At 38.4% G+C, this 19390-nt stretch overlaps 2 protein-coding genes across 2 annotated transcripts in view; both read left to right on the top strand.

The window, feature by feature from the left end:
• The window catches only part of MED14 (mediator complex subunit 14), an 81460-nt gene extending 74657 nt beyond the window's left edge, over nt 1-6803 (top strand). The window contains exons 29-31 of the mRNA XM_044670170.1: nt 2594-2719; nt 3512-3704; nt 6189-6803. Of these exons, the coding sequence (XP_044526105.1) occupies nt 2594-2719; nt 3512-3704; nt 6189-6262 (393 nt within the window). The 3' untranslated portion in view covers nt 6263-6803. The remainder of the gene's footprint in view (nt 1-2593; nt 2720-3511; nt 3705-6188) is intronic.
• A 6307-nt stretch (nt 6804-13110) lies between these two features.
• C3HXorf38 (chromosome 3 CXorf38 homolog) overlaps nt 13111-19390 on the top strand; it is a 68287-nt gene continuing 62007 nt past the window's right edge. The window contains exons 1-2 of the mRNA XM_044669220.1: nt 13111-13334; nt 15015-15149. Of these exons, the coding sequence (XP_044525155.1) occupies nt 13119-13334; nt 15015-15149 (351 nt within the window). The 5' untranslated portion in view covers nt 13111-13118. The remainder of the gene's footprint in view (nt 13335-15014; nt 15150-19390) is intronic.

Below are 19390 nucleotides of genomic sequence, written 5' to 3'. Positions count from 1 at the left end.
CATCAAGAAAATGTAACTTATTCATATATCTACTTCAGTAAACATTTATGAAGTGCTTACAGTATACTTCCTCTTTTCTATAAAATCTTAGAATATTACAAGAGAAGGGAACAAGGCTGCTTTTTAACAATAATTTTGTATAGGAAATTATAGCTTTATGATCATGCTGACTAAGAACTGTAAAAAAGAATTAGTTCCACTATGCATATTTAGTTTCTTTTTTAAAGATTTTATTTTACCAATTATATATGCAATAACAATTTTCCACATAGGTATTTAATTTCTAAATTCAACTTTGTAGAACAAAATGAAACTTTGAAGACTCCCCAAAAAGTTTCTCTGTAACATATGGTTTAAGTGTAGAATCTTGTGTAGAGTATAAAATTGCAAAATTTAAACAGTCATGGGGGAGGTACTTTGAGAAGTTATTCTGTGACATGTTTATAGTTACAGCAAATTTTACCCAGCGCCCATGAGTATTGCCTAAGTGCATCAGAAAGTAGGCAAAATATGCTAAGGTATTAGTGTCACAGAAGATATCTTGTGCAAAATTCATATAAAAAGATTCACTAGGCATACCCATCAATTGGAAAATGGCTAAACAAATTATGCAGAACAAAATGAAAACAACTAGGGGAACAATTTACATCATAGATCATTGCAAAATTGAAAATAGGATAATTTTGAGATCAGGCCTTTGACCAATGCAATGTTTCCAAAGGATGGATGGTGAAAAAAGCTGCCTACCTTCTGACATTAAAATGGTGTACTAAATATATAAAATGGGCACATTTTAAGACAAGGCTAATATAGGGATTTGTTTTGTTTGACTTTAATATAATTATTGCAAGTATATTTTGTTTTTCATTTTTTCTCCAAGGGTCAGAGAAAAAAATGCTTTATAACTAAAAATAAAATTGTGAAATGTTTTAAAAGAATTATCAAATGAAAGGTTCTCCAAACATTTGTTATTAGCTGATATTGTCCTAATTGCATTGCTCACTAGAACACTATTCTAAACTGAAATCTATAGAAATACAGGTGGTTTGTCTAACCGTTCACATTGAAAAAACAAAGTATTTGAAAAAGGGAGATAGCCTAGTCTATGACATGGCACTCTCCAAATAGGCCATTTGGCTCCTCTATCGATGTTCATGTTAATATCTTGAACCCATGCTTCAGCTAGACAGTGAGCTAAGCCCAGAGTTGAATAGGATCTTATGTGAGAAATTATATAACACTTTCAGTGTTCTCAAATTGTTCCCTGTTACAGAAGCCCACCTTTTTTCCCTCTGATGATATATGTGGCTTCAAAATATTAGCTCTCATAAGAATCAAAATGATAAGTGATAGACTCAGTACATCAGGTATAAGTAGATTATAGAATATTAACAGCGATGACATAAGCCTGTGAGAAGTTATATAAAAAAACACCATAGAGGACATACATGTGTGTAAATGGAAATAGGCTAGTCTGTAGTGAGAATTCAAGCCCATAGATGAATGGTCTAAGCTCCACATAGGTACCCTTGAGAAAATAAAAGAACTGAAAGAGGGGATTTAAGAAACTTCTTAGGTAGGCCTTCTGTAACACATTTGCATAACTACATGAATAAGAATTGCACATTATTAGAAGGCATGTAGAGGTTGTGACCTGCACTTGATAGGAAGTACCTACATAAATGTGATCCCAGATTCATGTCTCTAAGGACATTTTCAAAGGGAATTTGGTTTAGTGTTCCATGTGGCAAAGTCTTAATCTTAAATATTTTGAGTAACAATGATACTAATAAAGATAGGAAACAGAAGATAAGGCTGACTGATGAATTTTCTCTCTCAACAAAGAAGTACTTGAAAGAGGAATAGAAATGTGTGTTATTAAAAAGGAGATAATTTGAAAGACAACAAATTAACATAGTAGATAGAAAACTATGGCAAGAGTTACCTCTAAGAAAATGTTATAGGATGAAGAGATATTAATTAGCTTAAGTAATTGTTTAACAGATTGATGAACAATAGACCTCTAAGAATCCTGTTAAGGGCAAATATATAATGACTAAAGTTAGACAAACCCTTCTAGTCTGTGTTCCTTAAATCCTGGGCTGCATGGAAAATCAATCCAACCAAACATGACAATTTTTGCTTAAACTTGAAAAGGAAAAGCCACTTTCTCTAGTGGAGCTTTCAAAGTCTCAATTAGAACAATTAACCATTGTTATATTTTTCATGAATACCTTACCTCTTTTGAGGTAGTTGTTCACATATCTTAAGTTGCCCTAACCAAATTTTCAGAATAGTTTTTGGACTTCCTGATCAAGAGGAACTTTTTAGTTTACAAGAGAAGTATGTGGAGGAAAACTATTTCAAGATTTTATGTTTAGAGCAGGGAATAGATAATGTAATTGTATGTTAATCCATAATTGTCAAATTGTAAATTCATTAAGGTATAGAAAATAACATTTTTGTGATCATCTTATAATGAATGCTTGAAATAGTCTAAAAGATTAGAACATCTAATGCCAAATAGAGGCGCCATACTAGAATACAATTTGCATACCCTTATCAGCTACTTTCTTTTTATTTCCAAATATAGTTCCCTGATCAAGCTACACAACTGAAATGGAATGTGCAATTCTGTCTTACAATTCCTCCCAGTGCACCACCTATTGCACCTCCTGGGACACCTGCTGTAGTACTCAAATCCAAAATGCTATTTTTTGTAAGTATTATCCAATATCTGAATTAAAAGTGATTGGAGGTAAATGAGGCATTTTTGTGGTGATTAAGTAAAATTATGCCCCTTATGCAAACAGAGGACCAAATTATAAATCTAGTTTTCCACATTTCAAAAGCTTGAATTTCATGCATGAAGTCCAGACTATAATAAGTTGGCATTTGATCTTCTATTTCCACACCTTGATCTATTCAACCCTTGCTGTCTATCTTGTGCCTTCATGACTCTACAGGAATAACTTTCCTTATTTCCCAATGCAGACCCATGCCCTCTCTTCTAATTATTTCTTGGACATCCCCATCCTTCCCTTTGCTTCATTTGTCATTAAGCATCCCAAATATATCCTCCAAACTTCTAGTCCTTTTCTTTCCAGATACCACCTAGGTAACTCCACCAGAATGTCCTGTCAGCTCTGAGTAGCAGTTATACTTGTCTTACAATTAGATGGTAAGCTGCAGGAGAGCACCTGTGTCATATGTATCTTTGTATCCCCAATACCTCTCACATAAATGAGTGTTAGAATGGAATAATAGAAATTCATTATTTTTGAAGCCAGTATGGGAAGAGGAAGTTGAGTCTTGGCAGTATTTAATTTAGACATGACCCCTCTAAAGCAAGCATGTTTTAAGCTTCTCTTAGAAACTAAAGAATTCAAGTGAATATACATTATCTCACTTTCTTTGTAAAGTAATAGCAACTTTCTTAAATTTAAGACATTTTCTTTTATCTCATTAAATATTTTAATTCTTTCTTTTGTCTGTGTGTCCCTGCCTACAGCTTCAGCTAACTCAGAAAACATCAGTACCTCCCCAGGAGCCTGTTAGCATTATTGTTCCAATTATTTATGACATGGCTTCAGGTACAACACAACAAGCAGACATTCCCCGACAACAGAATTCTTCTGTTGCTGCACCCATGATGGTTAGCAACATTCTAAAGAGGTTTGCAGAGATGAATCCACCGCGACAAGGTACATGACCATGTAGATGGTATTTTGTTACATGGGTCTTAAGATTCTGATGAGAGCGCCCTCTTCCTCACTTCTCTTTGTTGTGACCCCTTTAATGTCTGCCTTTCACTTTATCTCTTTCCTCACTTTGTTATTTTTGTTCATCTCTCTGCTGCCAAGACTTTACTTTTGTTCATGATTTAATAAGGGGACTGTCCCCATATATGCTACCAGAAAGTTCTATGTATAGCACGTGTTGCCAGAGGACTGTAGTTAGGACAACAAAATTCTTGATAGCCCTTCTTCCCCCAGCACTGATACTTGCTCTGTAACTCACAAAGTTGAAATGCATGTTTCTTTATCATATTTCATGGCTGATGAATAACAGATAAATAGAATAATCTTTAAAAGTTCTGTATATTCAAATGTTTTGTGAAGAATAAAAGCTGATACAACTAGCATCACTGCTGTATGGGCTTCTTATGTAAGTGTCAGATTGGGTGCAAGTGAACATTTTCACCAAGTGCTCAGTGAAGCTCTGAAACCTAACATTTTCATGGAAACCAGAATGTTATTAAATGTCAAAAACCCTTTAATTTTTACTTTTTTATAGCATGCAATTTAAAATTTCTGACTTCTGGCAGTGTTAAGATTTTGTTTAAAAAAATTTTGTTCAATTCAGAAAGAGAGAACTTTCCTCCATTTGACTTATTCCCAAAGAAGATTCTCTGTTATCTGAATAGGACAGCAATTTACAGTTTTAAATGAAGTAAAACTGTTCTCCCAAAGACTATATTCAACATATTTTTGTTCAGGTTATTTATCAAAATTTTTTCTAGGAACCAGTGAAGAAATTATATTTTATTACATATCAGTTTTTTTATGTGATGGAAAAATTGTGGTTTCCCATATTATGCATGCTCATGACTAAGGGATTTTAAAAAGGTGGTGTTTTTTTTCCATTTCAGAAGTAACCACAATAGTTTCTTCCTGCCTCTCAAGTTTTAATTGAATTAGAATTTAAGAAATATAGTAGCAGTAGGGAGGGTTATGCTTCATTTATCGCAAGACTTCCTCAACTTTCATATTGCTATCTTCATTTCTTCCTTTGGCTTATCACCTCTTTGGGCGAAAAATAGAATTCTTCAAGAATCAAGATTGAATGCTAGCAGAGTCTTTGACCCAACGATTTCATAACAAACTTCATTTTTTCACAGGCTGATGAGTGTCATTACTATATTTTGTAGAATTTAAAATTATATTTTCTTGGGGTGGGGAGAGAATGATTTGAACTTGTATTAACTGAGCATTAACTGAGTATTAACTGATGACTTTTCAATAACTACAAAAATTATATACACTCTATGGGACGGCAGCTAGGTAGCTCTAGATTGAGAGTCAGACCTTAAGATTGGAGGTCCTGAGCTCAAATCTGGCCTCAGACATACCCTAGCTGTGTGACTCTTAGCAAGTCACTTAACCTCCATTGCCTTATACCAATACATAGTATTGATTCTAAAAGGGAAGGGAAGGGTTTTTATTTTTATTTTTAAAAACTTATATCATGAATATAAAAACGGACTTTTTTGCTGTTTAGAAATTGCTTGCATTCTAAAAGAGAATTTTTAAATATATAGTTTAAACTTTCAAGTTCCAGTTTCCTATCTAGTTTTCCATTTCTAGGGATTAAAAATTAAGTTAAAAGTAACCAAAAATCATTTTAGTACAGCTAACCACATCTAATATTTGATTCAGTTTTCTTTTAGGGTGTTACATGTGTGAAAGTAGACTAGTCTGTATAAATAGCTGAGACTAGCAACTTCTGATTTGTTTGGGCAGGGCAGAGGGGACAGAAGAACATTAAACAACACATCACAACTTCAAAACATTTCTCACATTTTGCATTCTAGGGAAAAATTCTTTCTCAGTCACTTAATGGTTACAGTACTTGAGGAATGTTTTGATAGAGATTTCACTTAATAGGGCATGTTTATGTATCTTTAAAACTAATGAGCCCGAGGATGACCAATTTACCTGAAGTATTGTTGAAAACCCCAGTGGATTTCCTAAGCAATGCTAGCAGGCTCCTAATGAAAATTTTGCAACATCACATTAATGTTATAGGTAAGGTATCAACACTTAGGATAAATAGCCTTTTATTTGCTAGGTTCAAAGGTTAGAAACAAGTATGGCCTTAAAACGTAACTTATATTAAGGTCTAATCCAGGCAAAAGCTTTACCATGGAAAATTTTCATTGTTGATGATCTGACTCGGTATTCCTAAAAATTAAAACCCTACATGTGAATTGACTTGAAACTCCTTTTAAAACCCCAAATATCACCTTATTGATGACACTTATAATCTGGACAATTAAAAAGTAAGTTTCTCTCACTTTCCAATTTCTTAATACTACTTACAAGGTAAACACTACCCCCAGCACCAGTTGTATTAAGATCCTCTTTCCTATGTTGCGAATAGCTAATTAACATTTTTCTCTGTTACAGGTGAATGCACAATATTCCCAGCTGTTCGTGATTTAATGGCTAATCTTACACTGCCCCCTGGTGGGCGTCCATAGACACTATTGTTTTTAAACAAGGCTGAAAAATGAAACAAAACAACAAAAAAAAATCTGAAATAAGCCTTCTGTTTAAAAAGGAAAAGGAGGACATTTTGACATGATTTTTTTTTTAAAGAGATAAATATACTAAACTGGCAAAAAAAAAAAACTTTCAGGGATGCACTTCTTTCATCAAAATGCGCATCAACCTTTTTGTACAGTGATCTTGTATAGTGTGTTTAAATGGGACACATTTCAAACTAGATAATAGGTCAGTGTCAGCTTGCCAGTAATAGATTTAATATTCTGTTTTATACTACAAAAATTATGAAAAATGCCAAACTTGTTTATTTAATTGTTTTCTTATGTTTTGGGTGTAATAGTCTTTTTTTTTTAAAGGCAGGTCTGTCATTTTGAATACTGTAAAACTGTGATAAACTTTATATTGAAGCTGTATTTTAATATGACCGCTTTGAATCCTTACATGAAAATGTTCTGGGAGTTGTTATAAACATATCCCAAGGAAGCAATATTTAATAAAACTAGGTTATAAAAAGAATAATAGTACTAATGTGTGTGTATAAACTCTATATAAACTCATTTCCTCCCATGACCTTTAACTTGGTGGGAGCATTCATTTGCAATAATATATGAAACTTGACCACAAATACTTGATCATATACCTTGGAGTTGAGCCAGTTTCCTTTTCTTTGAACCTTCATGGCTTCTCATAGTTTATCTTCACCAAATCATGGCTCTTTTTTGTAGGGCTTGAGCGGGTAGGAATTTCTGAGTGCTACATATGACTGTGGTTTATAAATATTGCATTAATATTTTTCATCCATTGAGAAAGTGGAAATTTTCCCATTGGATAAAATTAGTTCACAAGACATTTTGCCATGGCATCAGTGGGAAATACTTTATTTCTAAAATCAAGAAATAGCATTAAGATATTGCAGCCTTGGAAGAAATTTATTTCACTCAAACAAACCCCACTTGATTCCATTTGTTCTCTTGCCATGATAATGGTAGTGAGTAAATGCCATTTTCTTTTTTACCGGCTTGATGATTTGACTAAAAGGAGAGAAAATGTCTAGTGATTTTAGATTGGGAAAATTTAGAAATGGTATTATGCTAAATTAACTAATCAACATAAGATCTTCCTGTATATTTTTGAATAATTTGTCTAATTCTGTTTTTTAAATTACATAGGTTGATTGGGCTTCCATCGCTACTAAATACCCAAATTCCAGCATGCTACCTGTTGTGACTCACATGTCATGAAAAACATAGTTCCCCTCAGTTTATTCTCACACTTCTTGATCTCCATTAAGTTCTAAATCAGATTCAAGACCTTTTCCTTTGTCTTCCTTCTAAGGCTTCTTTTACTTTCGCCTCCTGATATTGCTGTGCTTCTCACCCAACCTTGAGGCTATTATGGACCTTTCTCCTGGTGACTTATATTTTCCTTTATTTAATTCTTCTTTTAACTTCATTTTCCTTCGGTTTTCTCTCATCCTTAAAATAGTGGTAACATCAGTTTGAGGATGTAGGATACCAATATGGGATTAACTCTGTTCTATTGGGTTTTTTAACCTTACATGTAGATTTCCATGGGCACAAAAGAGGGTGTTTTTTTTTTCATTTATAACTTCTAGCGCAGTATTATTTTTACTATTTTGAGTACTTTAGTTACTCTTATTTAAAAACTATTTTTCCTTTTAAATGCCTTAGATCATTCTTAAATGTGATGTTACCATATCGCTATGCCATGTTTTTTTTTTACAGTGCAGCAATCTGATTTTATAGTGTAAATCAAAAGGACAATTTACTTCACAGAAGTTTCCTTTGCAGTAAATCTTGCTGGAATCCATCTCTTCCAATGAGGGATACTTACAAAATAAAAGCTCATAAGTCTAGGCTTCTAAATTCAGTGATGAGAAAACACAGGATATCCTGAGCTTTTTGCTCCTGCTTAGTGATGAGTGACAGCAGCTAGGATGAATTTTTCCTGGAGGTAGATAAAGATTAGAGGTAGTGAATGCCTTTGGCCTTAATTTTAAATTCCCTTACAATACAATTTAAATACTATCAAATACTGAACAAAAATGGTACCTTAAGTTTTAGAGAATCAACACTTCACCTCTCTGTTATTTTTGCTGAAGATGCTTGATGCTTTAGGCAATACCCTCGTTTATATTAGCTGCTTATTGACTTAGTTGAAATGAGATTTATTGCTACATTTTAAATATCTGCTAAAATGTGAGAATTTATTTTGCTATTTTAAGAAACAGTTATGAGAAGAGGGACCTTTAAGTAATAGAAGCTGAACTCTGCTTGTTTGACAGCTCCTAAGCCAAATAAAGGCATAAATGTAAATACTTGTTGAGTAGCCATATACATTTTTAACTAATCATACAAATCCTTAGTATTCATTACGTTGAGCATTTAAATTAGTTAAAGCAGTGGCAAGGAGATTTTAGTAACAGAAAATGCATTTGCTGTCTTCTGTAAGTAATAGGGGAAATATTCTGTGAACATAGCTTCATAGTGGGACTTTGACAAGTTATGGAAAATGACCTTAGAGGCCATATAGGCCAATGAACTCATTTTGTAGATGAGGAAACTGAGGTACAGAGAAGGTATACTTTCCCCAAGGTCAGATACAGATAAATGGGAGAGGAGAAATTTAACCAGGGCCTTCTGACTCCAAATCCATTAATCTGTTCACTATATAAAATGAAGGTCTCTTTGTAAAGACTACATTAATACTTTTGCTTAGAAATATGGATTCATTCAGTATCCATTTATACTTTCATTTGAACAGTTATTAAGAATAGCTATTCTAATATTATGTAATGTACAAGTTCTATTTATTATATGTAAGTAGATTATAGGCTATATTAGTGCTAATAAAATAATTGGAGTAGCCTTAGGATTATAATCGGGATCAAATTCTATAACCTATGGAAATTGCTCTGTAAACGTTAAAATTTATTTTAGACATCAGCTATTCTAGATTTGTACAAAAGGAATATTACCAACACTGAGTATCCCTTTCTTGGTTCAACTTCTATAGATGGAGATAAGATTGGAATCTACTATTATACATAACGGAAGAGAAACAATCCACATAAATTATTTAAGGGGTTTCATGGCCAGTTATGCAAGGAGCAGTTTAATATAGCCACTAACAACAGTCAGGGCACAGATGTTAGCTTAGTTTTTTTCCATGGGCTATGCTCAATATGTTAGCTTCTAAGAACTTAAGGAATTACTCAGTTACTCGGAATCAAGGACCTGTACCTGTAACTACAAGGAGCCAGTAGTTTTTTACCTTGCTCTGTAGATGGAATCAACAGAAGAAATGCCTACAGCATTTCATTACATTTTTAAGCACCCATAGTATTTTCTTGGTATGACTTATCAATATAAAAAGTGTAAAAAAAAATCTGTGCCCCATTAATATAAAGAACAGAATGGGAAAATGGAGACCAAAGTGAAAATCGTTCCCCTTTATTTCTTTCCCCCGTGCTCCAAGATCCTCCAACCCATTTTCATTTGTTAGTAGAGAAGGAAGGGGCTACATGCATGGATATTATATGGAGGCACAAAGAATAAGATCAAGGGTGAGGTTGTGGTTAAAAACAATACACAGAGATATTTCTGGAAGTTTTCTATGAAGTGTTTCTGCATCACTCGATTTTAAAAATTCAGAAGTGTCTAGACCAAGGGAAACCACTGATAAAAATATTTAGCTCTACAATTGTATGTGTCTGTTTAGAGAAAAGAGTCAGATAATGACAAAAATTTTCTGGACAATCTTAGGACAGTCTCAGATCCTCCTTCAGTTATCTTATTCTTCTTTTAGACATAATTTTAATAAATTTGATTACTGACCTTTAGGTCCATAGCAATTAGAAGCAACAAACTTAAAGGAGAAGATACCTCTCTGCCCCTTCCCCCCTAAAAAAAGTTGACAAACTGGCAATAAATTATAAAAATACAAACACCATTTAAAAAATGGATGTGAGGCAACTCAAAAAAAGTTTGGGGCCATTTTCTATTCCTAAGAATATGACAAATTTTTTTTTCCCTCTTTCCTCAAAAGCCCTGGAAGGCATCAAGAAAAATGTTTATTGAATTTCTCCTGTGAAACATACCAAGCTGGTTGCCCTCAGGGAGCTGAAATGTCTGCTAGATAGTATGTGTAAGGCACTGATAGGAAGGAGATTTTTGTCTTCTTAGATGTTGCTGAAGAAATTCAACAGGAACATAAGTAATACTAGGTAATATGAGGGGGAGAAAGACAACTTGGAGAGCCTGGAGATTAGGGAAGGCTCCTCAATAGGAGGTAGCACCTTAGATAAGGCTGGAAGGAAGCCTAAGGATTCTAAGAGATGAAGAGGGAGGGGGATCAGACAGAGTTCTGAAACTCTAAGGCAGTGATGGGCAACCTTTTGAGCTTGGTGTGTCAAAATTCGCCAAAAAAAACAAGCATAACTCGATGGTGTGTAACTTCGAGAAAAAAATATAACTCAGCATGCGGCCCCATGTGATCAAAAATGGCTTTATAGACTAAACATTTCAAATTCTATTGTACCACAGTATATCCATCTCTGTGTATAATGTTCTCCTGGCTTAGATAATTATTAAGAACAATTTTGCCCAATTATATGGTAATTAATACGACTATCTAGGTGACATGGGTGAATATCTACAAAAAAATCAATTGTCTAGATTAATAAAAGAAGAAATAGAATACTTCAACAATCCCATTTCAGAAAAACAAATTGAACAAGCCAGGCTGTGCCTGTCATAGGTTTGCCATCAGAGCTCTAAGGTATCTAAAGAGGAAGCAGAATGATGTAAAATAAAGTTGGAAATCTAGATTAAGAGGCAGAACAGAGTTTTAAATGTTAAGTCTGAGGATTTTTATCCCAGAGGTAAGGGAACCACTTCATATTTGTGAGGTAAGTGTTATGGTCACACCTGTGCCTTAGGACAATTGTTTTGGCAGTTCTCTAGCAGATGGACTGAAGCTGCCGGGGTGGGGGTGGGGGGGCCTTACTTACCGCGTAGGCGGGGTGGGGGACCATTAAAATAGCATAGGTGAGAAATAACAAGGCTCTACATTGAGTGATGGCGACATAAGAGAAGAGGACATGGAGGAAATGATGCAAAGCGAAGATATGACTTTGTAACTAGCCATGTATGAAGAGTAGCATCAAAAATAATTCTGGCTGTCAACAGAAACTGGAAAGTTAGGAGCAAGTTTAGGAGAATGAGTTTGTGAAGTGGAAATTTAAGGGGACCTTGAAATATCAAGGTATACCCTCTTTAAACCACTTTTTCAAACTAAGACCAGGGAGAATCATCCATTAAAATGCAATGCTTTATTGGGAGAGAGAAAAATGTGGACACCTCAAGTACCGACCATGTACAAAAACAAGTACAAATGCCCAAAGAGTTACTAAAAAATCCGTTATTTGTAGGAGAATCCTGAAGGGATTATATTAGAAATAAAAGGATGGGCAATATTCTACAAAGGAGGAGTTCCAGGCTGGATTACTTGGGAGTGGCTAATGTTTTTTCAATGGATACAAAAGGCCCGTATCTAGTTAAATATCTAGTAATATCTAGTCTGGGAAAGTCACTATCCTAGCTCAGAACCAGACTTGTAGAAGTGTGTGGAAGGAATTTTAGAGAACTTCTAGTCAATCTTACTTTCACAGATAACACATGGCCCTAGAGGTGCTTTTCTATTTCCTTAGCCAGCAAAACAGATATAAGTATCCAGTGGGAGAAAGATACACAAACATGAAAATGTTAACAATTTCCGGATGTAAGAGAAGTGTTGACAGAAAGTAGGTGTTAAAACCACTGCTGAGTCCAAAAGATCTCAGAATGCTGCTCGGAAGACTCGAGTTTAGTCCCTCCAAGGGATGAGATTAGGAGGGGGTAAGGTTTGGATAGGTGGGCATAACAAACTAGAGTTGCTTTGTGTCTTTAATACAACTAGTATCTAATTGTCCTTTGCACAGAGAATCCGAGAGAGGAATAGCCAGGAAAAAAACAACAGAAAATTTTGAAACGTTAAGAGCTTCTGAGTTAGGCTTGGGAGCGAGGAATACAAATGAGACATTCGTTTCAAATACTACCTACCTAGAGGCTGTACAGAGCCCCTCCCCCAAGGGTTTTCTTTAACCCAAACCGTCCCTGTGGCAATGCCACAGTTGAAATCCACAATCCCAGCCAAAGCCTAGGAGGGAGGAGTCACATGAAAAGGGCATTCTTTCTCTTTCGAAAGGGGGAGGGGAGGGCATTGGGTGTAGGATATCACAAACCCTATTATACTGAGGCTGTGTAACCTAGTTTTGCTTAACCGCTACCCCCAGCTCCCCACCCCCTGAACTTTTGTAGCTGTGGACGGAGACAATATTCTTTAAAAAAAAAAAAAAAAAGAATGTGAAAGCAAAAGGTCCATTTAAAAGGATTTTTTAAAGAAAACAAATCCTCAGAGCAGGGTTTAAACCTTACGACAAAACAAGGAAACCAACGCGACAGAATTTTTCCAACGGATAGGAGCGTCTCGAGCCAACCAGGCGGAGGGATTTGGAAGTGAGAGAGGCCCAAGCGTAGCCCAGGTGGACCGCTACCCCCAGGAACTGGGCAGGACACATACAGCACCCCGCACGACCGGAGGGCGTGAAGGGGCGGGAAGATCGAGGAAAGGGCGAAACCAAGCCGGGGACCTGGAGCGCCCGAGTTAGTTAGGGGTGGCTGACTCCTCCCCAGTACCTCGGAACCAAAAGGACGAGCATGCGCACAGTGGTTCCACGCTACTCCCAGGACACCTCTAGGGCTCGCGCGGATGGTGCTGTCGGAGTTGACCGTGCGCCTCAACAGCGCGGAGTACAAGAACTGGGTCAAGGCGGGGCACTGCCTGCTGCTGCTGCGGAGTTGCCTGCAGGACTTCATCCGCGCCGAAGTGGAAGCTTTCCACCGGCGCATCCTAGCTGCGATTCCCAGCCTGGGCCCCCACGCCTCTTGCCTCGGAAGCGTGCGCTGCACCCCCCGTGCTCGGCAGGTGAGAAGGGTGTCCTGGGGCAGCGCTTACTCGCCCCACCACCTTCTCCATTTCCCTTCCCACTCTGGCCGCGTTCTCTTCCCACTCGCACCCTTCGTGAAGGGACGTCCCCAGCTTTTCTGGACCTCCGATCCGACGGAGGTAGCAAAGTTGGCCCGAGGAAGTGACGGACCCCAGACATCATCTCTAGCACTGGCGATTGTCCTGCCTTTGGAAGCAAAGAATCTTGCTTTCAGATGTCAGACATCCTCCCACTACCACCACCCCCCAACCCCCCCAGACTATTGCACTTTTCAGCAGCTCCTAGAGACTTCAAGAGATCAAGCTCTTAACCTGACCAAATCTAACTTCTGACCTCCAAACTCACGTTTCCAACTGCCTCTTGGACATCCCGAACTGGATGTCTCATAGACATCTTAAAAGGCCCGTTCTGAACTGAGCTTGTTCTCTTCCTACCCCTTTTCCCCTACCCCTACCCTCTTCCTCATTTTTCTATGACTGTGGAGGGCACCACCATTTTCCAGACACCGAAACTGGCAACCTAGGTACCGTCTTTGAATCCTGTCAGATCTGACTGTCACCCCTTACTTTACCGTCAGCAAACTTCATCAGCACCCCTCACCTCCGGAGGCATTCAAAGCCTTTTACACCCCGCCCCCTCCTACCTTTCCAGCCTTTTTATGCCCTCCTTCTCCCCTGCCTCTAGCCCCATATATGCTTACTCTGCTCTCCAGTGACACGGACCTCTTTGCTGCTCCTCAACGGGCACTCCATCTCTAAACTGGACATTTTCACCCTATCTCTGCAGTACTCTTCCTCCTCATTGCTATCTTCTGGCATGTTTCAAGTCCCAGCTAAAATCCCATCAAGAAACCTTTTCCAATTCCCCTCAATACCTGTTGATTGCTCCAGTTGTCCTGGATGTACATCTCATTTTAACCTTTGTACCAAGTTTACATCCTTCATTAAACTACCGCTCCTTGAGAGGACCTCCTTTCTTTGAGCAACCTAGGTTTAGCATGTTAAAAGATCCTTAATAAATGCTTGTCAACCGATTTAGCCTTATTCAAGCCCAAGACAGAGCCCCAGGTCCTATATTCATTCATCATCTTCCCTGGTAGAGGCTTGCTTGTCCGGGGAAGCAGGTGGTCAGTGACACTTACTACCCCTCTCCATGGATGAGACAGGGACTAGGTGGAAGTACTGTGGACAACCTTGCCCAGCATTTGGTGAGTAAATTTTTCATCAGAGGCCACTCATAGGGGACTTTAATGAACAGCTCATCAGATACTGAAAAACAGCCAGTCTTCCCCCCAAGCCAACTTGTTTTTCAGCTGTTAGCTAAGGTGCTTAGTGTGGGAAAAGAGCACTGTATTTGGGGTCACAGAACCCATGCCCAACTCCAAGCTCTGACCTTTCCTAGCTGTGCAAACAAGTAGCAATACCTGGGCCACATTTTCTTTATAAAATAAGGAGGTTGGACTCGATGATGCCTCCCCAGTCCCTTCCAAATATAAGGGTGATCTTTGGGAACTGAATAGTGATAGCAAATACCTGCTTGGTCCACAAGCATTTATGAAGCACCTACTACATGCTGGCTACCTGCCAAGCAAGCACTGTGCATCTGGAATTACTCTGACCTCTGTATATCATTTTCCTTCCTTTCTTCATCCCTTTTAGTTTCAGCCTCAGTGTCAGTTGTGCACAGAATGGAAAAGGGAGATTCTGAAACATCACACCAACAGAAATGGAGACATCTACTGGGGAAATTGCAAGCCTGAGCGCTGGCCTTTTGACCCCTGGGAACTGGCAAAGGTAATGTCTTCCTATCTAATTCTTTTTCACAAAGACTTGATTTATATTAAACTATCTTAAGGGGGCAAAAGATGTGACCCAGAGAGAGGGCTATGGGAGCCTAGATATGGAGAATCACTGGGGTTCATATCAACTCAATCAAGTCAATAAACATTTATTAAGCACCTGTGTTCAACATGCACTTACTTACTAAGCCCCTTAATTATGTACTAGGTGCTGAGAATATAAAGACAAAAATAGGACAGTCTCCAACCTATAGGAACTTACATTCTGCTCTGGGGATGCAAGTAAACAACTAAGTAGATACACAATAGTTAGACAGACAGACAGATGAGGGATGGATAGAGGATAGAGAGATGAGGAGGTAGCAAGATAGATATGTATATGATGAATAAAATAATGAAGAGGGCAGAGATGGAGGAACATTAACAACTGCGAGGTAGTAGGGAAGAGCCTTGGACTTCCAAGAGGCACTGGTAAAGGGGAGAACTCATGAAAAGGCACTTAAGCAGGAGATGGAATAAGGGATGCCGCCACTCTAACTGAAATGGAAAATCTAATGAACCTGGAACCAGAGTACGAGGGCTTTAAAATGCCCAACAAAGGGGTTCGTACCTTCCCCTAGAAGGGAGCGGTTGGATCTTAGAGCAGAGGTGTGGTCTGGACAGACAGAAATAAAGGGATTTCAGCTTGCCATTCGTATAGATCAGTGGTTCCCAAACTTTTTTGGTCTATAGCCTGCTGTCCAGAAAAAATATTACTTAGCGCCCGCCCCCTGTCACATACTATCACCGCCTCCTTACAGTTATTCACCGCCCCAAAATGCACCCGTGGCCATCACTGCCTCCCTGGATCACTGCAGCACCCACCAGAGGGTGGTGGCGCCCACTTTGTGAATCACTGGTGTAGAAGATGGATCAATGAGGACAGAATTATGCAAAGAAGCTCCATTAGGAGTTTCTGCACATGGGCTAGGTGAGGAGTGATGAGGGCCTGAGTTGTGTTGGTTGTAGCATGAGCAAAAAGGTGCCAGATACAAGATACTGCAGAAACGACGGATGTCTCTACAACTGATTGGAGATACTGAAAAAAGCCAAAGAATACTTGGGGTGCAAACCTGAGTGGCTGGAAGAACAATGTCCTTACTTGCAGAAGTTAAGAGGAGGGAAGAGTTTAGAAAAAGATTAAGTTTCATTTTGGACATGCTGAGTTGGAGATGACTACCACACAATTGGAGATATAGAACTGTGCTCAGAAGGGAGAGGAGAAGTTTGCTATGTAAATTTGGTACTTATCCCCTAAGCCAGCTAGGTGGTGCAGTGTATAACAAATAGGAACAGTTAGGAACATTAATGGCTGGAATGTTATAATAGGAACAGTTAGGAATGTTAAGAGGGGGAATTGGGATACAGTATCTCCTTTACTGCTTATGGCTACTGAAGCTCTGTGTATCTGGTTTGGGCCTGTGTGAGGATAATGGCTAGAGACAGATATAAAAAAACCTCTAACTATTAAGGGTAAGGAAAGGTAAACAAAGGTTTTGAGGATTAAGATTCTCTAATCTAAAAGGGGACTAAGCTTTTCACCACTCCCTCTAGCCTGCTGTCTTCCTTCCCCAGAAACTCAAGCTTCCTTAAAACTCCTTATCTATCGCTAAAAAAACTATAAAACTATATAACTTTAGTAAAAAACTACTAAATAACCTTATGCTAATTACTCATCCTCTTAATTATATATTTACTATCTCTTTAAATCTTCAGCTTTGAAAGAGTTGGTAGTCCTCTTACTCTCTGCCCACTGCCAGCCCTTCCCAGCCTAGCTAGGCTTTTTAGACCTGACCAGGCTGCAAAATGGCCTAGCTCTCTCAGCAGCCACTCAAAAGAAAAACAGTCTCTCTCTCTTTCTCTTACAGTTCATTTCCCCCTGTAAGGAGTAAAAAGGGGTTTTGATTGGGTGAATATTAAAAGCTTTGGTTGCAAGGGAATTGAATAATTATCAATTCCCAATTAAAGAATAACCTCAAGTCAAAATTACTTTTATGGAAGTTTATTTACAAATGAGAAGATAGAGAGAAAGTAAGAAAATGAGAAAGGATAAGGTAAAATAACCTAACAAACTAAATAATTCACTTAGGTCCCTGGTTTTACCCAAGCAGATCTAACTAATCCTCAATTGGAAAAGGCCAAGCCTTGAGCTGAGGGCCGAGGCAGGCCGGAAGGCCCCGGAGGTGAATGAAGCAAAAGCTTCAGTCACAGAGTCTCTTTTGAAAGGGAAGTTCCTTAAGAGAAGTTCAGGAAGATTCAGTCTTTACACTCACCACGTGGAATTCCAAAGGAAAGATTTAAGAACAGTCTCACCAAGGTCTCAGGGTCCCGGTTCCAGAACTCCACCAAGTCCAAGCCATGAACCAGAAGAGCTCCTTCAGATCCAAGAAATGAACCCAAAAGCCCCACTGAACTCACTGAATTTCCTTTTTAAAGGGGCTTCTTATGCATCTCTTCCTGTGCCTTCCTCCTAGTTTATGTGTCCAATCATAACAGACACATTTCTTAGGACTGCCCAGGAGGTAGTCAGTAAATTCTGATTTGTCACTCACTCTAGCACACATGGGTCACAGACCTCCCAACTTGTGAGTTAAGTAGAGATGTTTTCACCTTTGGTGATTAAATCTAAAGATGGGCAGGGTAGATTTAATCTCATTATCACACCCCACAAATTTATTCCAGATACTCTAACCTGTTCTCCTTCTCTTGCCACTGGATTTTTTCAGTGTTCCAGGGAACAGAAAAACCAGCCTTCTTCTAGGCCAAAAATTACCAGGAGGCTGTTGGCAGTTGGAAAACACCAACTGACTCTAACTACCCAGAATTCCAACTATCACACTTCCCAAGAATCTCTCTGGCCTTAAAGAAACCTTACTCAGTATTCTTTATCCTGTCCTTAGCTATTGATTAATCCTAATAAGTGGATAGTGCCAAGCTAAGACTTCCTGAGTTCAAATCTGGCCCCAGACACTTCCTAGCTGTGTGACCCTGGGCAAGTCACATCACCCTGTCTGCCTCAGTTTCCTCGTCCATAAAATGAGCTAGAGAAGGAAATGGCAGACCACTCCAGGATCTCTGCCAATAAAACCCCAAATGAGGTCACAAAGAGTTGGACATGACTGAACTGCTAGCTAAACTTATGAAGCATAGAGAAAGAAGACCTAGGATACTGTAATAATTAAAATTATGAGGCTTATAGTAGCTTAATAACTTTATTAAACTAAAGTAATGAGTAGTAAAGAGAGGGAAAGGTAGGAAAGAGGTAGAGAGAGATTTAGCGTACTAATCTATTGGTTGCCATGATGGATTGAAGCTAACCTCCAATAAGGATTTATCCAGCCTCCACACTCCAGCCAGAAACCTCCCAAAAACCTTTCAGTCTCCACTTATAATCTCTTTTCTCCAACCACTAGCTCTCACACATCACATCTCAGGAACTCACTGTAGTTTCTTAATTTTCCAGAGGGGGTGTGGGGGGGGGGGCAGTGCCTAGGGAATTTGTTTCCCGTCTCCGTTGGTTCCTTGTGAAATAAGCAGGTGGGTCAAACAGGGTGCCAAACACAACAAGGGACACACTTACTCCCCACAAGGGAAAGGAATGACTAGATACACTGAATAAACCACACAGGGGTTGTGGGGAATGGGGAATGACAGAGGAAATACACAAGCTGGGGTAACTGACAGTTGGCAGTTTTAACTGTCCACCAAACTAACCAGGGATGACAAATATCTTAATGTGGGTTCAAGTGGTTGAGAGGAGGAACAACAGGAAATATATAAAACAAGATTTAATGGTTTTAAGGTAAAGAAAGTGGGTGAGGTATTTTCTAACTTTCAGGGAAGTACCAACTGTCAATGGAATCTTAAGGATTGAGCCGGCTTCCCTGCTTCCCTGCTAAGCTAACTTCAGGCAGGCAGGCAACCCTGGCTGAGGCTGAAGAGGGCTGGAAGATTGGGATTCTCACACACTGGTCCAAGCTGATCCTTTGATGACTTCAGGGCACAGGAACCAAATCCTTGCTCAGCCAGTAAAATCCAGGGAACGCCAGGGAGGAAAGGCTATCTGTAAGTTGTCCACTTAAGGGATTTGCTTTTAGCTTGTCTGCTTCCTATCTTAAATTTCTATCCTACCCTAAAATTACCTATAACACTTGGTTCTTTAACTATATATATATATATATACATATATATATATAT

This window comes from Gracilinanus agilis, chromosome 3, assembly GCF_016433145.1.
Source record: "Gracilinanus agilis isolate LMUSP501 chromosome 3, AgileGrace, whole genome shotgun sequence".
In the NCBI taxonomy this organism is placed as follows: Eukaryota; Metazoa; Chordata; class Mammalia; order Didelphimorphia; family Didelphidae; genus Gracilinanus; species Gracilinanus agilis.
The sequence above is the reverse complement of the archived record's forward strand: the minus strand, read 5'-3'. Positions and strand labels throughout refer to the sequence as shown.